The following is an 18,578-nucleotide window of genomic DNA, read 5'->3' on the forward strand; positions in this document are numbered from 1 at the left end:
GGGTGAGAGCCGCAGGCGGGAAGGCGAGCCACGCCCCCTGAACAAAACCAGCGCGGGGGGTGTGGCTTAGCGCAGTGAGGGGAAAGCGGGCGCGGGGTCGGGACCCCCCAAGAGCTCCGCGACCTCCCGGGATCCCCCCGGCCCCGAACCGCGTTAAAGCTCCGCGGGCAGCGAGCAGCGTCCCGGCGGGAGCGGCCCTTGCGTAACCCGCCCGTCCTGGCCCCTCGTCCTTTGGCCGGTGCTATGTAACGGCCCTGCGGGGCGAGGAACCCGCGCCGCGCCCCGCCCAGAGGGAAGGAGGTAAATGCGGGCCCTGGGAGCTGTGGGGTCGAGGCCGCTCCCCGAGCCCCTTCCCCGCCCTCCTGAGGGCCCCGGGGTGTGTCGTGTCCCCCCTTCCCCGAGCGGAGACCCCCGGCCGGAGCCCGGACCCGCCCAGCCGAGCCTCACGGGGGTGGTTTTGGGGGCTCTTTTCCTGCTGTGACCCCAAACCGGCATTTTCTTGCATCTCCAGCACCGTTTTTACCCTCCTGAACTGTTGAACCAGAGGAATAACCCGGGTCGGACCCGCCTCGGGGGTGGCCGTCGAGATTCCATGATTTTCCAGGGGAGGTTTGGGAGGAGCCGCCGGGCTCGGAGCGGACACGAGGGGGCACTTGGGCTCCTCCGGCGGCTTCCCGGTGGCTCCCGGTCCCGACAGGGCTTGGGATCTGCTCCCCAGCCTCTGCCCTGAGCCGAGCTCAGCCCTCCTGCCCCTGCTCCCAGCTCAGCTGGAGTCTCCCAGGGGGTGAAATGTGGGAATCGAGGAATGGGTGGAGTTATCCCATCCAGCTCTGCTCTGGAGCCGGGCTGGGAGAGCTGGGAATGTTCCCCTGGAGAAGAGAAGGCTCCAGGGACACCTTGGAGCTCCTTCCAGGGCCTAAAGGGGCTCCAGGAGAGCTGGAGAGGGACTGGGGACAAGGGATGGAGGGACAGGACACAGGGAATGGCTTCCCACTGCCAGAGGGCAGGGATGGATGGGATATTGGGAGGAAATTCCTGGCTGGGAGGGTGGTGAGGGGCTGGGATGGAATTCCCAGGGGATGCCCCATCCCTGGACGTGCCCAAGACCAGATTGGAGCAGCCTGGGACAGTGGGAGATGTCCCTGCCCAGAGCAGAGTGGGACTGGATGGGATTTGAGGTCCCTTCCCATCCAAACCAATCTGGGAAATCCAGAAACTGGGATGATTCCCACTGAAATCCTCTGCCAGAGGGAGTTCTGTGTCAGGTCTCTGAGGAGCTCAGGGCTCCTGCAGAGCTCCTGGAGATCATTTTCTCTCCTACTCGGAGTGTTGGGGCCAGAGCAGAGCTTTGAACCTGCTCCTGCTTTTCCTCCTTCTCCCAACCCTTCTCCTCCAACCCTTCTCCTCCAACCCTTCTCCTCCAAACTTCTCCAAAAGCAAGAGATTTGTGGTCAAAAGAGATGAAGGTTTTTTTGGAGCCCCTTTTCTGACTGGAATTGTTCTTTGCAGGGGTTGAGTGCCCTGAAATTCCTCATTTGTTCAGGGTTCTGCTCAGAGTGTTGGGGCCAGAGCAGAGCTTTGAACCTGTTCCTGCTTTTTCTTCTTGTCCAAACTCCTCAAAACTCCTCAAAACTCCTCAAAACTCCTCAAAACTCCTCAAAACTCCTCAAAACTCCTTGTCTGAACTCCTCAAAACTCCTCAAAACTCCTTGTCTGAACTCCTCAAAACTTGTCCAAAATCTTCAAAACTTTTCGAAGCTCATCCAAACTCATCCAAACTCCTCAAAACTTGTCCAAACTCCCCAAAACTTGTCCAAACTTGCCTTGCCTTCCTTTCCCTTTTCCTGGAAGGCACAATTCCAATCCACTGCCCTGGGGAAGATCTGCTGCTCTGGATCCTCCTGGATCCCATGTATCTCCTTGGCTGATTCCTCCCTGCTCCAGGAGGGATTTGCTGTTTCCTATCCGTGGTGCTGACCCAGGGCAGGGTGCCAGGAATGTCAGGATAACGGCCCGGTATGGGATTGGAGCCCCCACCTTGGGTTTTTAGTCCCCAGTTTGGGGTTTGTTGTCCTCATTTTGGGGTTTGTCGTCCCCAGTTTGGGTTTTTAGTCCCCAGTTTGGGTTTTTAGTCCCCAGTTTGGGGTTTGTCGTCCCCAGTTTGGGTTTGCAGTCTCCAGTTTGGTTTTGTTGTTCCCAGTTTGGGGTTTTAGTCCCCAGTTTTAAGGCCCAGACTTTCCCTTCAAAAGCCCTGAGGGGATTGGGCTTTAGTTCCTTGGATCTCTCCTTGGAGGGCTTCATGTCCCTGGATCTTCAGTGAGTCCTGGGAGTGCCTGGGACAGCAGGATCATGGAATTCCAGACTGGTTTGGGTGGGAAGGGACCTCAAAGCTCATCCAGTCCCACCTTTCCATGGGCAGGGACACCTCCCACTATCCCAGGCTGCTCCAAGTTCATCCAGCCTGGCCTTGGACACTCCCAGGGATGGGGCAGCCTCTGGGAAATCCATCCCAACCCTTTCCCACCCTCGAAGCCAAGAATTCCTTCCCTTTTGTGTCCCCTTTTGTGTCCCCTTTTGTGTCCCCTTTGTGTCCCCTTTGTGTCCCCTTTGTGTCCCCTTTGTGTCCCCTTTGTGTCCCTTTTGTGTCTCTTTTGTGTCCCGTTTGTGTCCCTTTCTTGTCCCATTTGTGTCTCATTTAATATAATTTTTTTATAAAATCATCTGAATTTTTATATCTAAAGAATTGTGCTAAATCTGAATCCTTTCCCAGACTCCAAGAGCACAGAAATCTGTATCCTAACATTTTCCACGACATCGTGCTGCTGAGTGACACATCCCTTAAAAAAATGAGATGTTTAAAATGTTAATCATTATTTTACTTTATTTATGATTAAAAATTATAATTGTATTTTATTGATATATAAAGGATAATTATAAAATTATTGCAATTATTATTATACCCTAACCCAGTACTCCAGGCTGTCATTCCCGGTATTCCAGGTGTCATTCCCAGCAGTGCCGCTGGAGGAGCCGTTTCCCCTCACGGCCCCAGAAGGCGCGGGGTGGGCCAGGCCGGTACCCCCGGTATTCCCGCTATCCCAGGTGTCATTCCTGCTATCCCAGGCTGTCATTCCCGGCAGTGCCGCTGGAGGAGCCGTTTCCCGGCTGTTGCCCGAAAGGCGTGGGGCGGGCCGGGCCGGTACCCCCGGTATTCCCGCTATCCCAGGTGTCATTCTCGGTACCCCAGGTGTCATTCCCGCTATCCCAGGTGTCATTCCCGCTATCCCAAGTGTCATTCCCGCTATCCCAGGCTGTCATTCCCCTCAGCACCGCTGGAGGAGCCGTTTCCCGGCCGCTTCCCGGAAGGTGCGGGCCGGGCCGGGCCGGTACCCCCGGTACTCCCGGTATTCCCGCTATCCCAGGCTGTCATTCCCGTGGTTGCCGCTGGAGGAGCCGTTTCCCCTCACGGCCCCGGAAGGCGCGGGGCGGGCCGGTATCCCAGGTGTCATTCCCGCTGTCCCAGGTGTCATTCCCGCTGTCCCGGGCTGTCATTCCCGCTGTCCCAGGTGTCATTCCCGCTGTCCCAGGTGTCATTCCCGCTGTCCCAGGTGTCATTCCCGCTATCCCAGGCTGTCATTCCCGCTGTCCCAGGTGTCATTCCCGCTATCCCAGGCTGTCATTCCCGTGGTTGCCGCTGGAGGAGCCGTTTCCCCTCACGGCCCCGGAAGGCGCGGGGCGGGCCGGGCCGGCGGAAGCGGCGCGGGCGGGGCCATGTCCGGGAGCGCCGAGCGGCGGCCGCAGTTGTGAGTGACGGGAATGGGAAAGGGAGCGGGACCGGGACACGGCCCCACAGGGACGGGATGGGAACGGGAACGGGACACCCCCACAAGGACGGGACCGGGACACGGCCCCACAGGGACGGGATGGGAACGGGAACGGGACACCCCCACAGGGACGGGACCGGGACACGGCCCCACAGGGACGGGATGGGAACGGGAACGGGACACCCCCACAAGGACGGGACCGGGACACGGCCCCACAGGGACGGGATGGGAACGGGAACGGGACACGACCCCACAGGGACCGGGATTGGGAACGGGAACGGGACACCCCCGCAGGGACCCCGGGGAGGGCCGGGCTGGGGGCGTCGTCCTGCCCGTCTCTGCCTGGACTTTGCCTGCTCGTCCCATCTCATCCCTTCCTTTCCCGTCCCTTCTCTTCTATCCTCATCTATTGTCATCCCTTCTCATCCCTCTCTTTCCTTTTCCTTTTCCTTTTCCCTTTTCCTTTTCCTTTTCCTTTTCCTTTTCCTTTTCCTTTCCTCCCCTCCCCTCCCCTTCATTTCATTTTTTTCCCTCTCTTTCGCTTTCCTTTACCCTCCCCGGCCCTGTCCCGGGGCCGTTCCCGGTTCGGGTCCGTTGTTCCCGTTGTTCGTTCGTGACCCATCGAGGGGCCGGGGGGTGGGATGTGCTGAAGCCACCGGGAAAACGGGAATGGGGATGTAAGAGATGCGAGAGAGAGGGATTGAGCCTTCCACACTTTACAGCCATGGAATCCTTGAGGCTGGAAAAGCCCTCTGGGACCATCGAGTCCAACCACCCCCAGCCCTGCCAAGGCCACCCCTGCCCGTGTCCCCAGGGGCCACATCCACAGGTTTTGAGGACACCTCCAGGGATGGGAGCTCCAGAACCCCCTGGGCAGCCCCTTCCCGTGCTTTACAGCCCTTTCCAGGCAGGAATTTCCCCAATATCCAACCTGACCCTCCCTGGCTCAGCCTGAGGCCGTTCCCTCTCCTCCTGTCCCTTGTTCCCTGGGAGCAGAGCCTGACCCCCCCCCCCGGCTCCCACCTCCTGTCAGGGAATTCCAGAGGGAGAAGGTCCCCCCTGATCCTCCTTTTCCCAGGCTGAGCCCCCCCAGCTCCCTCAGGGCTTCTCCAGCCCCTTCCCAGCTCCCTTCCCATCCCTGGACTCTCCAGGGATCCCTTTGGCACCAGCTGCTCATTCCCATATCCCACATCCCAATCCTGGGCTATCCCAGCCCCCCAGTGCCAAGGGCATTCCCAGCTCCAGGCCCACATTCCCAGTGCTCCAGGCCCACATTCCCAGCTTCCAGGCCCACATTCCCAGCGCTCCAGGCCCACATTCCCAGCACTCCAGGCCCACATTCCCAGCACTCCAGGCCCACATTCCCAGCACTCCAGGCCCACATTCCCAGCGCTCCAGGCCCACATTCCCAGCTCCAGGCCCCACATTCCCCGCTCCAGGCCCACATTCCCAGCGCTCCAGGCCCACATTCCCAGCGCTCTAGGCCCACATTTCCCAGCTCCAGGTCCACATTCCCAGCTCCAGGCCCACATTCCCAGCTCCAGGCCCACATTCCCAGCTCCAGGCCCACATTCCCAGCTCCAGGCCCACATTCCCAGCACTCCAGGCCCACATTCCCAGCTCCAGGCCCACATTCCCAGCTCCAGGCCCACATTCCCAGCGCTCCAGGCCCACATTCCCAGCTCCAGGCCCACATTCCCAGCCCACATTCCCAGCGCCACATTCCCAGCCTCCAGGCCCAGCTTCCATTCCCAGCGCTCCAGGCCCACATTTCCAGCTCAGTTCCAGGGCCCACATTCCCAGCTCTCCATTCCCAGCGCTCCAGGCCCACATTCCCAGCTCCAGGCCCACATTCCCAGCGCTCCAGGCCCACATTCCCAGCACTCCAGGCCCACAGTCCCAGCTCCAGGCCCACATTCCCAGCGCTCCAGGCCCACATTCCCAGTTCCAGGCCCACATTCCCAGCTCCAGGCCCACATTCCCAGCTCCAGCAGGGCCAGCTCAGGGGGGCCGGTGGCTCGGCCCTGCTTTGGCTCCCGATGGGTTTCCCTGTCCCTGGAATTCTCCAGGAGGTGTTTGGGGTGAGTTTGGGGCTGCCCTGGGATGGCCTTGGATTCTCCCGAGGGTTTTGTGGCTGGAGCAGGATCTGCCCATGGATTGAGCCCAGGGAGCCTTTCCTGGCACATCCTGGAATTCTCTGCTCCCAGGGAATATCCCACAGAGCTGGAGGAGTGTCCAGACACGATTATTGTTGAACACAAAGTGCTTTTTGTGCCATTGTTGGAAGCTTCTGGATTAGGAGAAAACCTCAGGGCATTGGGGAATTCTGGTCAGAATTCTTGTGGATTCAACATCCACATCCCGATGTCCTTTGGATAATAATAATAATAAAAAATTATTTTTATTAAGTAGGAATATTAAAAACTATTAGTAATTATAACAGTAATTATAGTAATTATACATAAAACAACCTCAATAATAATTATAGTATTATTAGTGATAATTATTAATAAATTTCAAATGGTTTTATTAATTATTAATTATTAATTATTTTATTACAATATTCAACCAATATGTGGAATGGATACAGCTATATAAAATAAATATATAAATAAATATAATATAAGTATATAGTTACATCATCATCATCATTATTATTATTATTACTATTATTATTATTATTGTTATTATTGTTATTATTATTACTACTACAATATTCAGCCAATCCTTGGATTGGATACACTTTTATAAAATAATTAGATACAAACTCCAATCCACTAATTCCACTTTGTCCCTGGGGGTGCTTTTCCAATTTACAATAAATGTTATTTTGCCTCTTCCTGGATCCAACTGGTCCCAGTCAAATAAACCCTGGTGGTTCCTCTGGAGTGGCTCAAATTCCTGATAATTTATTCCCATCCATGGAAGGCGAAAGTTGGGTCTGAACCAACATCTGGCAGGGGGAGAAGGGACCCGTTTTTCCAGGAGGGATCATTTGTTCTGGCAACTCTGCAGGAAAATTGCAATTTGTGCCAGGTTCTCTTTAATCTGATTTATTTTTGGTGACACAGCTGGGATTTCTCTGGGATTTCACATCCTGGTGGGTTGGATTTGGTGATTGAATTTATTCAGGGTAAATCAATGGTTCTTATTTCCTGGAAATATCCCAAAATATGTTTGTTAATGAACCACGAGGGACAGAAAATGGAAGTTTAAATGCTCAGTATTTTGTGTTTCGTGCTGCTTTAGTGAGAGGGATGAACAACAGGAGGAGTTTAGGCAATAAAATGGGTGAAAACAGGAATTCTGTGGAGCTGAGGGAGGGGAAGGAGGATGAAGAGGAGAATGAAAACTCCAGGAATGATGGGAAACATCCTCAGGGACAACTTGGCATAAAACAGAATTCCTGTTATTATTTTTGTCTTAGGAAAAGGAATTAACTTGATCTTAAACCCAATGGATCCAATCTGATAATCCCCCTAAAAAGGGGATCCAAGCGGAATTTTTTTTACTCTGCTGAAGGGATTCTTAAAGATCCATTAATTCAGATTGACAGTGGCCTGAAAACTGGAGTAAAATAACTTTTAACTCTCCTCTTCATCACTCAAAAAGTGGGTGAAAATGGTGAAAATGCCATATTTTTATTGTGGTAACCTGAAACCTGGTGATTGCTTTGTGTTTCCTGGGAAAGCCTTTCTGGTGTGAGGTTGTTACAACGAAACATTTTCCGTTTAAACGCCCCAAAAATGTTGGGAATGGTCCTTCCCTTCCTCTTCTGGAGAGGTTCAAGTGGGAATTCCACTCCTCAGGATCTCAGGGAACATTTCCCTCCCTTCTCTCTTGTGTTTTGGGTTTTTTTGTGGTTCTCCAGTGCCCGAGGTCCGAGCACAAACCCCGTGATTTCCCAGACAGTTGCCGTTCTGGGCTTTCTCTCTCTTTTCCACGGACACACAAAAGCTCAGAGTTTCCTTCTGCAGTGCTGGGGCTCATCAAACCCCCCAAAAATTCTGCAGTCCCTCTTTGTGGCGCGGTCAATCCCAGTTTTTGGAGCCCCTTGGAGGTGAAGTGGCTCCGGGTGGGGCCGTGGGGAGCGCTGGGATCCCGCTCAAGATCCTGCCCTGGAAATGCTGCTCTGCTCCTCCCTCCCTGCTTTCCTCACTGCCCCCTCTGATCTCCTCCTCCCTCCTGCCCACAGTTAGAGGTGTCCCCTTGCCTTGACAGGTGGAGGAAGGAGGTTTTCCTGCCCCTTGGTGCCCCTTTGCAGCCCTAGGTAGTTGGGGTGGAGGTAAGTGCCTCTTTGCTCTCTACCAGACCAGCAGGTTCCCTGGGACTCTGCTGGAAAATCCCTCTGGGATTATCAGGGTGTTGATCCTCACTGATGGAGGGGGAGTCGAGGCTGTGGATCGTGGGGTTGTGAAGGAATTCCTGGGAGATCCAGAGCACAGGACACAAAGTGCTGCCCAGGAGCTGCTGATCTTGCTGACATTCATTGTCAGCCGTGCTGGGAGGTTCCAAGTGCTCCCAAAATCCCCTTTTTCTGCTTTCCTTGTGTTCAGCCACACTGGGATTTCTGCCTGCTCTGTGTCTGAGCCAAACTCCTGCTGTCAGTGCTGCTCCTTCTCACCTCTCACTTCTGAGTCCAGAACATCCAGCTCCATTTTCTTCTCCCAGCTTCCCCCAGAACCACGGGATCTGCTTCCCCTTCTTTAAGTTTTTGGAGGGTGAAAGACAGATCTGATCCTTCATGGAAGAGTCTCCTTTCTCACACATTGTGCCCCAGAAATGAGGCTCTGGACCAAAATATTGGGTGTGGGGGTTAATTCCAAGGTCACAGGGAGGGAGGTTCTGGTTGGACACGCAGTGGGGGGTGTTTGGTCATCCCACAAGACCCCCGGGCTGCAGCAGGAGCTGTCCAGCCTTGGGATGAACATCCCTGACACTTGGTGGGAAAAGGCAAAGCCTTGACTGACTCCTGGAGCAGATCCAGCAGTGGGACACAGGATGGAGACCTCCCAGGCACTGTTCCAAGCCCAAAGGACAGGGAAAAAGCTATTCCAGAGCTCCCTGCCAGGGAGGCAGAAACAGCCCTGGTGTCACCCGGGTGGGGCCGGGACTGATCCCAAATCCGTGTTCTCCGGGAGTTCATTGGTGTGGGAACTCTGTGGGGTGGAGCTGATGCTCTTGGTGACTCCAGGTGGGGTTGGCAGCTCTGCCCTTTAATCCTTCTGGATCTATCAGGACCAGGAAACCAGCTCCCAGTGCTTTGGTCCCTTCTCTCTCCACAAGGGCGGCTCTGTTGGCTCATAGTGCTCTGGGTGTGGGATTGTCCTCCCGAGAGTCCAGGAGCTCCTGAGGGAGGTCCTGCATTCAGGAAAACCCCCTTGGGGTGGGAAAGGTTCTCTGTCTTGCCATGGACTCCAAAATCCTGGCATTTGAAGCAGTCCCACCTTGACCCGTGTTCTGACAAGACTCTTGGTTTGAGTCCCTTCACCTGCATAAAATCTCTGTTTCCTCTCCCGGTGTCCCTGGTGCTATTTCCATGTCTTTCTCCTCATTTTTGAAGCCTTTTCCTTCCCAGACTGAGCCTCCTGTCCTCAAAAATGTTCAAAACCTGGTGGCATTTGAAGGTTTTCCATCTCTTTGAGGATGAACCACCTTTGATTTCTGTGTCTCGAGGATGAGCAACGCGGGTGCGGGAGTTGGTCACCTCCACCCTGTCCCACAAAGTAAATGTGTCCTGCTTCTGAATTCCTGGTTTTTTTGTGTGTGCCTGAAGTAATTTCTGCTTCCATCTTGCCATGCAACTAATCTGCCATGTGGTTTCCTGGAGCTTTCCTGCAATTTTGGTTCCCAGCACTGCAAGGGGATATGAACAGTAACAGGGAGACAGGAGAGGAGGCGACGTTTTCATGTTCAGAGTAATTCCTTGTGAGGGGAAGAGGAGGATAACGTGAGGTGTTTCCTTGGGCCTTTTCAGATATTTTTAAGCTGAAAAAGATGCCATTTCTGGCTGCTGGGGGGGCAGGAGTTGGGCAGTGTCTCCAGCCAGTCTGTGGTGGTGGGAGATGCAAACCTGGAATGTTCCGTGGGCAGGGCAGGAGGAAGCTCCTGAAGCTCCTGAGGCTCCTGAAGCTCCCAAAGCTCAGCTCTGTCTGGTTCCTGGGGTGGCCCTGGGGGTGCAGGTCCCTGCTGCTGCTGAGTTGAAGTGTCTGTGCTGTGTTCACTCACCCTGCCTCTCATTTCTCTCTCTCTCCCCTCTCTTTGTCAAGCATCGCAGGCTGCATGTACCGAGTCCTTCAGACCACGGGACCAGATGGAAAAAACCTCCTGAAATTACTCCCCATTTCCAAACCTTCGGGAAGCTTTCTGCCGCTAGTTCAGGCTCCAGCCATGCCAAATAGCCCTGCAGGGAACATCTCCACCCCTGTCCATCTTACCTTTAAGACCCAGCTCGGCAGTTCCGCTGCACCTTCATCCGTTAAGATCTTCCAGTCTCCTAATCCCGGGAAGATCATTCTTACGAGGACATTAGACAAGCAGGAGGGTGTCAGGGCAGATTCTGAGAAGGAGGGCTTGGTTCCCGGTGCCAGTGTGCAGGGCAGGGGCTCTGTGCAGGACATGGCCGTGCCCGGCTCCTCGCCCCAGAGCGGCACAGCCTACATGGTGGTCAACACAAACCCTCTCCCAGCACAGAACCCCCGCAAGCCCCCGGTGCTGCCCTCTGGCCACCACCTGCAGATCCCGGCTGACGCCGAGGTGAAGTCTGTCCCGGCGTCCCTGCTGCCCCCGGCCATCCAGCAGAAAATCCTGGCGGCCGCAGCCACCTCTGCGTCCGACGGCTCCAAGACACCGACGGTGATTTATGTGTCCCCCGTGAACACCGTGAAGACCCCCCAGGCCCTCTCCAAGCGGATGCAGGCCTTGTGCCCCCGGAGCAGCCCCGAGGCTCCCAGAGCCCTGCTGTTGGCAGCAGCCCCAGAGGGGGCCGGTGCTGGCCCGGCCGAGGGCCCGCGGCGCCACCAGACCCCCATGAAGTGGATCGTGCAGGAGGCCACTCCGCTCACCCCGTGCCTCATCCCCGTGAAATCCTCCAACAATGTGGCTTCCAAGATCCTGAAAACCCTGTCGGACACCAAGAACCTGGGAGTGAGCTCTGCCAACGTCCTGCCCCTGTGCCCCAGCGGGCCTGGGGCCGGCCAGGCCAAGCTGACGCCGCTGAAGGACAACGCCCTGGTCATGTACAACGGGAAGGTCTATCTGCTGGCCAGGAGGGGCTCTGACATCCTGGCAGCCCAGGCTGAGAGACAAACCCCCTCCTCTCCTGAGCCCTCACTCAGAAAGGAGACGCCCCAGCGTGTGGACTCCTCTGCTGTCAACCAGATCACCAGCAAAGTGGTCAACCTGGTGCTGTCCAAGAGCAGAGGGGTGCTGCTGGCCCAGAAGGACCCAAACCCACGGGCAGACCCCCAACATTCCTCCCCAAATGACTCCAGAGCTGCCCCTGTGGCCCCGGTGCCGACCGGTGCTGCCCAGCAGGATCCTGGGGCCATCCAGGGCCATCCCTGCCCTGCTCCACCCATGGGAGACACCCCGGGCCCGGCTGGGGGGGCACAGGGGCACCATGGCAGGGACAGGAGTCACCCCTCGCCTGGGGCAGCGGGGGCTGTGTCACCCCAGGGGGAGCAGGAACGGGCTCACAGTGCAGACTGGCCCAAGGTAATTTAATTAATTACCAATTAAACACCCCCCCTCAGTCTCTGGGGGGGTTTGAGGTGACAAAATGGCCCTTGAGGAGTTTGTGGATTTCTGTCCCCAGGGATCCCGACCTGGAGTTGGTTCTGGTCCATAAATGGTCTTTGTTTTCCCCACTGAGGTTGAACTGTGCAAGTGAGAAATGCAGGAAGGAGAGGAAGGGGCCCAGCAAAGATGGGTTTTATCCCCTCCTGGGATAAATTGTCGGGATCTGGAGCTCCAGGGAGGCTGGTGGTGACTGGAGCTCTCCAAGGTGGATCCACACCCGTTCCCAGCACAGCTTTGGGCGGCAGGTGGGATGTGAGGTGGAGAAGGAGAAGTTTGCAGCTTCCCGGGAGGAAAACGAGCTGGAAGAGCAGAGTTTGTGCTCCTGGCAGGGCACAGGCAGGTCCAGGCTCCTTCCTCCCATGGACCCACCTCCTTTTTGGCTTGTTCCTCACCTGAGAAATGGTTGAAATCCAGTTTATTTCTGCATTTCCTTTCATGTCAGGGAGGAACAGCTGAGCAAAGGTGCTGCTTTCAGCTTCTACATTTGCCGAGCCCTGGGTTGTAAAGAGCAGAGGCACTGCCTGCTCCTCCCTCCTCCTCCTCTGGCACTTGGAAGGTGTAGAACAAGGAATTCTCTTGTTGCTCCTCTGATTTCTGTGCTTGCTGGTTGGACTGGATGCCTTCTGGATGTTCCATGATGGATTTTCCTTGTTTTGGGGGGGTGTTAAAATGGGGGTTTAAGTAATTAATGAGTGTTAGACCTGTGATAATGAATATAATTTACCAAAATGATTCTCTGTGCTAAATGAGGCTCTTGGAGGGGGGCAGACAAAGCCAATGTTCTCCTCTCCTTCCATCACCTCTTTTCCCATATTTCTGTATTTTATCTATTTTTATGGAGAGAAGGGGAGAGCGAGAGAGGGACTGATGGTTCTCTCACTGCTTCTGTGTTTCAGATCCGGGGGGAACACATGGATTCCCTGGGAGAGCTGGAAACACAACCCCCAAAGCAGCCCCACTGGAAGCAGTACTTGGAATTAAGGAAAAAATTTGGGCTCACCAAGGAGGAGAGAGTTTACCTGAGGAGAATCCCACTGATCCAGGACTCCTGGGAGAATCCAGAGGAAAGGGGCTCTTCCAGTGACAGCCTGGAAAGGAGAAGCGATTCCTGCAGCTCATCCTCCCTGGATGTGGAAATAGGGAACTGCCTGCAGGAATATGTTCCAGAGGAAAAGGTACCTGGGAATCTTTTCAGGGCTAAAAACCCTTGGGAAGGCGTTGCCAGGGCAGGGCTGGGGGTTGTTGGGAGCCTCCCACCCCTGGATTCACCAGGAATCATTGGGACAGTGGTTCCTAGGACTTGTTTGGGGTTTCTGAGCACCACCTGAGTATCTTTGTGCTCATTTTTGGGCTTCACCGAGGGAATTTGGGCAACAAATGGTTTGGGGGAGTTTGGCCTCACTGGTGGTGGCTGGACAGTGCCAGGGATGGTCCTGGTGGGAATTGGGGCCTCTGTGTCCTGGTTTGTGTTTAACCTTGTGTTTGTCTAGCAGTGCAGGGGGGACAAACAGAGGGATGGAAGGATAATTTTGTGATTAACATCGTTTATAATTAATTAAAAATCATATCAGTTGAGTTTGAGATCAGCCAAGTGCCATTATCTCAAGGCTGTGGGTTTATTAGAACTAAATTAGAACTAATTTATTAAATTAAATTCACTCATGGACCTGCCCAGCCTTCAGAGCTACAAATCCTTATAAACTTTGTCCTTTGTCACTGGGAGAACTTGGCTGGATGTTCTTGGAAGGGGCAACTTCCCTCCTAATGCGTGGGAAGGATTTTATCCATCCAGAGTTCAGCCAGTGTCCTGCATTTCCTTTTGTGGGACCCTGCCTGACCCAACCAAAGCTTCTCTCAGGTTTTGCTCATTCTGTGCTAAAATTGAGCAGATTTAAAGCTGCTCTTAAGATTAAACCCATCCCTGGGAGTGTCCAAGGCCACTTGGAGCAACCTGGGATAGTGGGAGGTGTCCCTGCCCATGGCAGGGGATGTAACTGGATGGGCTTTAAGGTGTCTCCCAACCCAACCCGTTCCATAATTCTGTGATTTAAATAGTGGGATATCTGAGAGGAATTTCCCCTGGTCATGGACATCTCCTGGGGTCAAGCTTTTTGGAAATTTAAACATGGAGAATTCTGGTACATTTGGAATTTTCCCATCAGATCAGGAAGTTTTTGTCTTGCTCTTGTGTCAAAGAACTTGAGCAGCCACAGGGGATGAAGGGCAGGCCCAGCCCAGGCGGGTGTGCAGTGCCCTTCCCCTTCCAGGAGGGAATTGAGTGGTCTGGAATTTTTAACCGGGAATCTTTGCCAGAAAAGCACAGAGACAGAAACGTGTCCCTTTTCTCTGTTCCCGCCCGTGCAGATCATCGCGGATCTGGAGGAGGATCTGACCAGGAAAAGGAAAATCAGATCCTCCCCCCTGTCGGACAGCGGGAAGAGGAGGAGAAACTCCTCCAGATCCTCCACAAGCCCAAGTTCAGAAACCACCAATGCACTTCCCAGGAGCGTTTCACCCCCTCCAGCCTCCCCGGAGCCGAGCATTCCCACGGGATCCTCCGGAGCTTCCCAAGGGAGGGACTCGGAGCCAGGGACACCCCCGGCGGGCAGCGCCGGCACGGACTCGGAGATCCCAGAGCTGGTGGCTCCCGGAGGGGCTCCCTCCCTTCTGGAAGGTTCCTTCCGGGACGACGCTTTCCCGGCGGCTCCCCCGGACCTGGACGAGACGATCCGGGACGAGAAGATCAAGCGGCTGAAGCAGCTCCTGCGGGAGAGGGAGGCGGCGCTGGAGGAGATGAGGAGGGAGATGCAGCAGAGCTGAGACCCCCCCGGGCCCCCTTTCCTCTGCCAGGGAGAAACCCCCGATGGAATAAGCAGCCTCATGAATTCCAGGCTGTGGGTGTGTTTGGAATTCCGTGTGGAATGCCGGGAATGGGAGACTTGGAGCATCTGATCCCGCCCTGGGACATGGCCCAGCACGGGCAGCGGAGTTTCCATCAGCACAGGGCCAGGTTTGGGGCTGGCAAAGGAATTGTGCAATCCCAGGGCCTGGTGCAGGCTGGGAAGCCCCTGGGAAGCTGTGGATGTGCTTTGGGTTGTTCTCCTCAAATGCATGAGAACTTTTTTGGTGAATCCCTGGGAACTTTTTTGTGAACCCTTAAGAACTTTTTCAGTGAATCCCTGGGAACTCATTTTGTGAATCCCTGAGAACAGTTGTCAGGCAGAAGGCTGTGAGCGCTCCATGGGTTACTGGATGTATTTAAGGGATGTGGGAATGGGACTGTCAGGCAGTGACAGTGCAGATATTTATACAAACCCTGGAGAAGGAGCCCTGGCTCTCCCTGTGGTTCCTGTGAGCCTTTATAAGGCCTTGGCCAGCTGTGCAATGTGGGGCTTTGCCCAGTTGGGAGGGTGGGCTATGGGTTTTTTAACCAGAACTCTCTCAGTAATAATTTCTTCAGCCCCAGGTGGTGTCTGTAACATCCCTGGTGCTGTCTCTGGATTTGTTGTTCCTGGACGTGGCTTGTGCCACCCCCAGCTGGTTGGTGTGTGGGGTGGGATGACTTTGGACCCCCACCCTCTCTTGTCCGTGTCTTTGGCTCCTGCAGCTCCTCCTGCAGCTCCTCCCTCTCTCTGACAACAATTAAGAACTTTTTATTTTTTCCCAGCAGAATTTGTCCCTGTTTTTTTTTCCCTTTGTCCATTTCTGGTTTATGTTGAACACCAACCCCTGCTGGTTCCTCTCCCTGCCAGGTCGTTGGTCACCGGGTTTGTGTTTTGTTCTCGTTCTTGTTTTCTGCGTTTTAATCCAATTTTCACCCACAGGGTGTTGGTGGAGGGTGTTGCTGTGGAGGTGGGTCCTGGAGAGCTCTGCCAGCCCCATCTTCCCTGATTTTTGTGAGTCTTGACAGCGGGAAAAACTCCAGTGGATTTAGAGAGGGAAGGAAAAGGAAGTCCCTGCTCTGAAGAATCCCAGGTTTGGGTTGGAAGGGACCTTGAAGATCATTTCAAGGTGGGCAGGGACACCTTCCACTGGACCAGACTGAGGTCCAGCCTGGCCTTGGACACTTCCAGGGATGGGAGAGCTTGGATAGAAAAGCAGGCATGGAGTGGAGGGTGAGGGAGGAAGGTGAGTGATGGAAACAAACCCTTGGAGTTGAGGTTGAGCTGCTCTGTGAGGGAGAAGTGGTGGGGCCAGCAGGTCAGGGCATCCACGGGGTCATCGTGTGTGCAGAGAGAGTTTTGGGGCAGAAATCCCATAGTTGGGCACAGGAAAGCAGATTAATTAAACACTTAATGAAGGGCTGGAGAGAGAAGGATGTGGCTGAATTGGACAGTCAAGGGTTGAGGGAGGGACCAGGGGTTGGACTCTGATCCCAACCCGGGATATTCCATAGTTCTGTGGCCACCACAGGTGTGGGACCCACAGTGGTAAATGTGCAAAGCAAAGGGGACAATTCCACGGGATTTGGGGGAAAATGTGGGGTTTTGAGCAGCCAGTGAGGACAATTCCTGTCTGTTGTTCCCAGGACAGGTGGGAGAGGCCCAGGTTTGGCCAAGGCTGTCAGAGATGAGTCAGCAGTTCTGTGGGAAAGGTGGGAATGCTCCCTCTGTGGTTGACCTTGGCCCATCCCAGGCTGCCTCCACGCTCCCCTCCCATGGGATGGGGGGAAGGACAAACCCATGGAGCTGGGGCTTGAGCCAAAGGCACTTTGGAAAAACCAAATCAGGAATTGGATCCCTGTGCTGTCAACGGGCAGAGGATTGGCCACTTCCAGGCTCTCCATGTGTGTGATGTTAAATTGGGAAGAGAAATCCTGGGACCGAAAACGTCGCTGCCTCCTCCTGCTGCCATTGGGCTTTTATTGCTGAGCAGGACCTCGGATGGCCTGGAAAATCCCTGGGATCAGGCTGGGAAAATGGTCCTGGCTGTGTCCATCTCAGCTTTGTGTCCATCCCCAACTTCTGGTCCAGTCCCAACTTGTCCATCCCTGACTTCTTGTTCTTTCCCAACTTCTTGTGCATTCCCAACTTCTGGTCCAGTCCCAACTTGTCCATCCCTGACTTCTTGTTCTTTCCCAGCTTCTTGTGCATTCCCAACTTCTGGTCCGTTCCCAACTTCTTGTCCATCCCCAGATTCTTGTTCATCCCCAACTTATTGTTCTTTCCCTACTTCTTGTTCAGTCCCAACTTTTTGTTCATCCCCAACTTCTCATCCATTCCCAGCTTGTCCACCCACTTTCTGGTCCATCCCGAGTCCTGGTCTGTCCCCAGCCCGCTCTGGGGTCACACAGTGGGAGGAGGAGGAATCCTGGATGTCCCGTGGCTGCTCCAAACACGGGGATGTCACTCCCACATCCCAGACACAGTTTTTGGGATGCTGGAAGGACACCGACTCCATCCCACAGGATGTGAAGAGGTGGGAACAGCCTCGTGAAGAGGAAGGAGGTGGAAGCAGCCTCATGTCTGGTGCCTTCTGACAAACGTCTTCCCCCTGTTTTCCAAGATCTCCAAAGAAATTTAATGAAGCGAAGATCTCCTTCCCTCTCCTTTCCCTGGAGGATTCCAGCACTGACATTCCACAACATCTGTCTCCCAGAAGCTCTTCTGCCCAACTTGAGGGGTCCATTGGCCCGAGTTTTCCCTAAAATGCTGAAAACTGGGAGAAGAATCCTCCCTGTGAGGTTGGGATGGAACGTGGCCAGTAGGATTTGGTGGAAAAAAAGTGAATGGGCTGTTTCCAATCCGATCCTGGAAAACCCCTGGTGCAGATCAGAAGGACAAAGCGAAGCCAAGTGTGGAAGAGATAGAGGAGCCTTCTTGGAATGACATCCATGCAATTTGGGAGAGTCACTGAGAGCCAGGAGAAGCCCCTCTGAGGGGGAAAAGTTGTTCCAACAGGAGGAAAGGGGCTCCCAAGAGCCAAGGAAAGACCTGGAGGTTGTTGGAGCTGCTCCTCACCCGGACTCATTGTCTGCAGCACGGGTTTGGTTTTCCTGCCCTTGTTCATCCCTGGGCTCCCAGGATCCGTGAGGAGTTTCCAGCAGGAACAGGAGTTTTGGGAATGCTGGCTGTGCCCCCGCAGGGACAGTCCCTGGCGGCCGGAGGTGCTGCAGTTCCAAACTGGGACAACTCCAAGTACTGATGAAATCCATGGATTTAGGCCATGAATTAAAACTGTTCCCTTGAGCAAATACTCTGGAAGAATCCGTGGAAAACCTTTTGGGAGTTTCGGGTCCCAAGAGCAGAGGGGGCAGCAGGGGCTGGACAGGACAGGCTGGAGGGCAAAGCTGGGGCTGGGCCAGGCCCAAGGTCACCCGAGCTGGGCAGGACTGGCCTGGTGTCCCCGCTCAGCTGGGGGCAACCCCCCACAGCCCTTTCCAAGGCCTGTCCTAGACATTTGTGCACCCAGAGGATCGTTCAGGTTGGAAAAGACCCTCCAGAGGATCAAATCCCACCGGAAACCTGACACAGGCAAGCCCAGCACTGAACCAGACACAGGCACTGGGAGCAACTGGGAGTGGCTTTTGGGGTCTGTGCAGGACACCTGACCAGGAAAACCAGGAAAACCCCCTGGAGGAGGCCCTGGACAGGCAGGAGCCACCAGTGTCATGTCCACAAACCCCCTCAAGAGGGGCTTCACCCACCCAGCACAGAGGGGCGGAATCGACCCGGGAGGTTCTGGCATGTGTCGATGGGGATAAATTCCCTCTCCAGGAGGTGGAGGAGCCAACAAGGAGCAAGGGCTGTGCTGGACCTCGTGCTCACCCCCAGGAGGGGCTGAGGGAACGTGGAACGGTGGAGTTGGAGCTCCTGGGACAGCGAGGAGGGCACAGCAAACCCTGCCCCGGGCTCTGGGAGAGCAGAGTTTGGCCTCTGCAGGGATCTGCCAGGCAGAGTCCCCTGGGACAAAACCCTGCAGGGAAGAGAAGCCCAAGGTTGACACTTGAGTGTC

At 54.8% G+C, this 18,578-nt stretch overlaps 1 protein-coding gene across 8 annotated transcripts; it reads left to right on the forward strand.

Moving 5' to 3' along the window:
- The first annotated feature begins 57 nt into the window (after nt 1–57).
- Nucleotides 58–15,603, forward strand: LRIF1 (ligand dependent nuclear receptor interacting factor 1). Of its 8 annotated transcripts, XM_039387742.1 has the most exons (7): nt 58–300; nt 3,423–3,803; nt 8,046–8,109; nt 9,403–9,742; nt 10,094–11,540; nt 12,521–12,799; nt 13,989–15,603. In XM_039387742.1, exons 4-7 carry the CDS (start codon nt 9,639–9,641, stop codon nt 14,442–14,444), a joined length of 2,286 nt encoding a protein of 761 aa, XP_039243676.1. In that variant the 5' UTR covers nt 58–300; nt 3,423–3,803; nt 8,046–8,109; nt 9,403–9,638; the 3' UTR covers nt 14,445–15,603. The 8 variants fall into 8 exon arrangements, with proteins under 8 accessions (XP_039243676.1, XP_039243678.1, XP_039243680.1 ...); XM_039387744.1 differs by lacking the exons at nt 8,046–8,109; nt 9,403–9,742 and having other exon boundaries at nt 191–300; XM_039387746.1 differs by lacking the exons at nt 8,046–8,109; nt 9,403–9,742 and having other exon boundaries at nt 191–300; nt 3,609–3,803.
- Nucleotides 15,604–18,578: the final 2,975 nt, after the last annotated feature.

The sequence above is a fragment of the Pipra filicauda genome, unplaced genomic scaffold (assembly GCF_003945595.2).
Source record: "Pipra filicauda isolate LSUMZ 115617 unplaced genomic scaffold, ASM394559v2 scaffold587_size370460_pilon, whole genome shotgun sequence".
NCBI lineage: Eukaryota > Metazoa > Chordata > Aves > Passeriformes > Pipridae > Pipra > Pipra filicauda.